Below are 5000 nucleotides of genomic sequence, written 5' to 3'. Positions count from 1 at the left end.
ATTTTAGGCCTTATATATCTGAACCGCATCTAAAACTTCCATCCATTTGGATTACACGCTTTGAACATAAACTAAATGAATCTGATGCAGTTAGCATCTCTGCAAAATAAATAAATTATCATCAGTTTGATCCCAAAGATGCTGGCTATTAGTTGCATTTTTATTTTAATGAAATAAGCCCATTTTAGTATTTAATTGAATTTAGTACTATTACAAAAATATGATCTGTTTCCTCGATTCATTACTAAATATATGCATCACATTAGGTTTATTAGTTTAGGTTAATCCTGAGAAAGCTGAAATAAAATATAACAGAAATATTAGATGTTATTTGATACGTTAGCTTTTTGTTAAATGTTCCCTTTTTTTTAAATTTAATATTATAATATATTTTGAGCATAACTTGTCATTTGCATTGCTTCAAGATTTTCTAAACTATTAAAATAAAGCAGAAATACAATATTATGAAAGAAATATATATATAAAAAAAATATATATATATATATATATATATATATATATATATATATATAAATAAAAAAAAAAAAAAAAAAAAAATATATATATATATATATATATATATAAAATAAAATATTAAAATAATATTTAACCATCCAAACAGTAGTGTTAAAATGAGTATAGCTCAAATAAAAATATAGTGCTTCACACATTCACATTTATGCATTTGGCAGATGCTTTAATCTACAGCAAAGTTAAACAAAGCATTGACTCAGAGCTCAAACAAATAACTGAATCTACGATGAATATATTCTGGGCCGAGTGCTGGCGGTATGAGATGATTTGGTTTGCACATACTGCGTCTCAGGGACGTCCGGCTCCTCGTCCTCCTCCTCGTCTTCCTCCTCGTCGTCGTCTTCTCTCTCTCTCTTCACCTCCACCTGCACAGTGATGGTCTGCTGCTCTTCCTCATGTGTCCTGCCGAAACAAGCACATTCTGCTAGAAACACCCACCCAGCACAATCATTTTTGACTCGTCGTCTAAACATTCTCACGTCCGAATGCCTTTCTTTCAAAAGCTAAGTCTCAGGACAAAATGTGGCGAAATCAAATGAGTTTGTGCATGACTTTCAAAACAAATTCAATTAAAAAATACAAATAAATTATTCAAAGAGAGATTATTTTCCTGCCACCGCTGGCAGCTATTTGTGTTCAGCACAAAAATATCTATTTTTTATTCAATTAAAACCACTTATTTTAACTTAATTTTGATAAAATGTCTTAGGTCATTTAGCAGGTAAGGTACTCACGTTTGGCATAATGATTAATAAACAATCTCTATTATAATTCTATTCTTTAAAAAAAAATTCACTTTTAGACTTTATTATTAATTTACTGGTATAAAATTTTATTGCATTAATTTACTGCATTTAAAAAAAAAAAAAAAAAACCAACACTGGCTTTTGTAATCTTTTTTTATTCAATCTATTGTTTCTTTTTATTTATTACACAATTAACAAAAGCAAAAAAGGCCTCTAACATTAGCTCGCTCTGTTATTTTCTATACTATCTGTTTTCTTCCTATTATGAAGTATCTGCTCTTTTGTTTGGTTTTGATCGCTTTCATGGTCCTCACTTTTAAGTCTCTTTGAATAAAAGCGTAAAATGTAATGTAAATGTAAACTAGCTGAACAGTTATGAACATAAACAAAAATACAGTAACAGCAATGAAGCTCACCTTCCTTCAGCGTCTTTCAGAGACAATGTGTGCCTCCTGTGAAAAGAAAAAGGAAAAAATATATTTAATATAAATAGATATTCCTATGCAGGTGGTCAGAAAACCTTTATCTATTATTTTTATGCATACGCATTTTATGATCTCACGAATACTTATTACTACAGCTATAACACTTATCAGTTCTTTGTTTCACATTTAAAAGGCATTAAAAAATGTCTTCGCGTGCGACAAAGGATCTGAAAATATTATGAATGCATTTTAACTTTGCCCGCAATAATTTATGATAATATATAGGTTAATGATGCGCTTCACACGAAGCCTGAGCAGACGCTGACCTGTAGCGCGGGTGCTCTGTGGTGTCTGACGGAGAGCGCTCTGGGATAGATATGGAGGTGTTGGAGGACAGGGTCGTGGCCACAGACGCCGTGGTCGCTTCCTCGAACGACGGAGGAGTACAGGACTGCAGACCTGAGACCAGAAATAAGAATCATTCTGCGTTCTGCAGAAGAAAGGCTTTCATTTCTGGGTAACTGTCTCTTTAACCCAACACAAACATTACGGGGATGTTACTTTTAAACGAACATTCTGAAATTAGTAGGAAAATTCAAAAAATGCCAAATATGTCTTCCACCGTCTTGTGGCGCGAACAACAAATAGCATTTTTGCATTGAATTTGTTAACACTATCAGGTTTAGGGTTGATTTGGTGTGGGGCATGTTTTCCAACATGATAGAGCGTTAACTTTTAGCGACAGTGTTTTGGTTACAGACCCATACCAGCGTGATAAAAACGCGCCAGGGTTCACGTATTGAACCTGCGTTTTAGCACATACAATATTTTTGCATAAAAAATGCGCACAGAGGAACATATTTTTATTAGACCGGGTTGGATAAAGCATATATATAATGTTTCATTACACTTAACATTTTAGAAAACTTGTAATGCAAAAAAATGCAATTATTAACGTGATCAGCTGGTATATTTTGTACCCTATACACCAGCGGTGTCTTGCCTTAAGATCGTTTTTTTAATTAGATGCATTGCACAATACAGTCTGAATTGAGAGTAAAAGAAGTAATAATATATAGTCGCATCTCCCTGGTGAAAGCTGGCTTCTCTGCAAAACAGTACTTATTTAAAGCATGCACGTAAAGCGGGATCCTCACCATCGTTCTCCAGCACGGGGAAGCTGCGGGCTCCTCTCAGGTCGTAGATGTTCTCGTCTCTCTCTGAGGGAAGCTGGCTGGCCGACCAGGCCGCTCCGGGGCCGCCGAGTTTGGGCACGGTCAGCGCCGCTCGGCCCTTCTTCGCAGGAGAAGCCTTCAGAGCTAGAAAGACCAGAATCAGACATCTGTTAAATCACGCCGTCTCCTTCAGATCTTCCAGCTCATCCGCGTCACTTTCAGTTGTTTGTCTTAATTTAATGGCTTGGATGCATTTGCAAAAAACAGAAATCGTGTTATAAAAATATGCACTTCAGAGCACCTAAAACGACCCACTTCTGAGCAATATAAAACAAGTAACAGGAAGTCACTGGTATTTACTGCAAAAACTGTCCATAAAGAAGCAGTATAACGACATTACAAGCTTTAATCAATATATCATTTAAACTAAAGCAAATACAAATAGTAATTTATCCCAGTGTCTTTCGCATCTGCAGCCGAAGCAGGGGGTTTCTTATTTAAAGCAACGGAGAAAAAAGGCGGCATGCATCAAGAAGCGGCCCCCGAAGGCTCCTGACCAAGCATTAATATGTGATTAATACGTTACTCACAAGTGCTTTTCTTGAACACAGTGCTGCTCATGAACCTGAAGAAGCGGTCAGCGTAGAAGTTCGGCCGGTGGACAGAGACGGTGTCCTGAGGGACGAAAATAAAACAAAATAAAACTGTGATTTACATTAGAAATGTAGGAGAAAATGATTACTCAGTAAAATTGTTTCTAAAAGAACATTTGTACTTAGATGCAATGATTTATTTCAGGATGAAATACGACATTTATGGGAATTGCAGCCGTCGGGTTTGATTTCGACGCTTTCAAGTGTACGTATAAGAGACTAATAAGAGAGATCCGTCAGAATCCAGCGTGACAGCGTTTCAGGGAGAAAAACACAGACTGGAACTGAAGCGGAGAGAAACAGACGCTGGAAAGTGAATGGAAAGAGATGTTCTCTCAGACACGAGTGATCCTTATCAAAGTCTGCTCGCTGTCAGTCTCAGACACACACACACACACACACACACACACACACACACACACACACACACACACACACACACACACACACACACACACACACACACACACACACACACACACCCCTCATGCATTAATAAAGGAAGCCACGGGGTGAAATTACCCCACAAGGTCATCAGGAACACATTCGGCATTCACCTTCACAAATAAAGTGTGTTTAGAACAATATTTCACCCCAAACACTACACTGCTCCTGCACCGCATGAAATATATAAAATACATTTTAAAAGGGCTCAAGATAAAATATTAAATAAAAACTGAAAAAGTAAAAAAAGTAAAATAAATAAATAAATAATAATAATATACACGCATTTACCCAATTAAGTGTTAAAATTAATTTTACTTATTTTTTTAAATAAATGCATAGTATAGAAAATGTCTAAAACAAATGTTATCATGATGTTTAAAATAAATAAAGAATTTAATATTTAATAATTATTTTTAAATGCTAATAAGGTTTGAGATTAGTAAGGAATCATAATGAAGCGTATGATTTATTGGGGAAGGATATGAATAATTAGCGTTCATACTGTAGATGTACAGCATCAAAAGTTTTTTTTTTTACTTTTCAGCCGCTTACACACACTTTTGAAACTTTGAATGCAAGAACTACACAAAGAAACACACACGCTGCAAAACGCCTCTCTTAAAAATGAAGCGCCGCGTTCAAAATGCCGCGAACACATAAAAAGCCAACATTTGCAAGCATCTTTGCCGTGGCGTTAATTCCTGTTAGATTTGGTGTTTCAAGTGTTTCGTGAAGTCAAAGGTCGAGGCTCAGTGTGTGGTTTTGCAGATTTAGTTTGTGTGACAACTTAAGATTTTGTGTGTAAGCGGTTGAAAAGAAACTGCAATGCTCTGAGATGGCAGACAGGAGGATTATAACACATTATAAGAGTGAAGAAGATGATGATGATGATGGGGTTTCTCACCCCGTCGTGCACCAGAGCCTTCCACGTGTGTTCCAGCTTCTTTATGAGTCTGCAGGAAAACACAAACGGAGAACTTACAGTCCTCTAAAAACTGTTACATAAGAGCATAAAACCAC

General features: G+C 35.9%; 1 protein-coding gene across 1 annotated transcript in view; it reads right to left on the bottom strand.

Moving 5' to 3' along the window:
• Positions 1-5000, bottom strand: part of pip5k1cb (phosphatidylinositol-4-phosphate 5-kinase, type I, gamma b) — a 42571-nt gene that overhangs the window by 9845 nt on the left and 27726 nt on the right. Inside the window, exons 10-15 of the mRNA XM_043233486.1 lie at positions 4885-4933; positions 3471-3555; positions 2863-3024; positions 2032-2164; positions 1697-1732; positions 817-936 (exon numbers count right to left, since the gene is read on the bottom strand). Coding sequence (XP_043089421.1) covers positions 817-936; positions 1697-1732; positions 2032-2164; positions 2863-3024; positions 3471-3555; positions 4885-4933 — 585 coding nt within the window. The remainder of the gene's footprint in view (positions 1-816; positions 937-1696; positions 1733-2031; positions 2165-2862; positions 3025-3470; positions 3556-4884; positions 4934-5000) is intronic.

Source organism: Puntigrus tetrazona, unplaced genomic scaffold (genome assembly GCF_018831695.1).
Source record: "Puntigrus tetrazona isolate hp1 unplaced genomic scaffold, ASM1883169v1 S000000837, whole genome shotgun sequence".
In the NCBI taxonomy this organism is placed as follows: Eukaryota; Metazoa; Chordata; class Actinopteri; order Cypriniformes; family Cyprinidae; genus Puntigrus; species Puntigrus tetrazona.
Note: the sequence above shows the minus strand (reverse complement) of the source record. Positions and strands in the feature narration are given on the sequence as shown.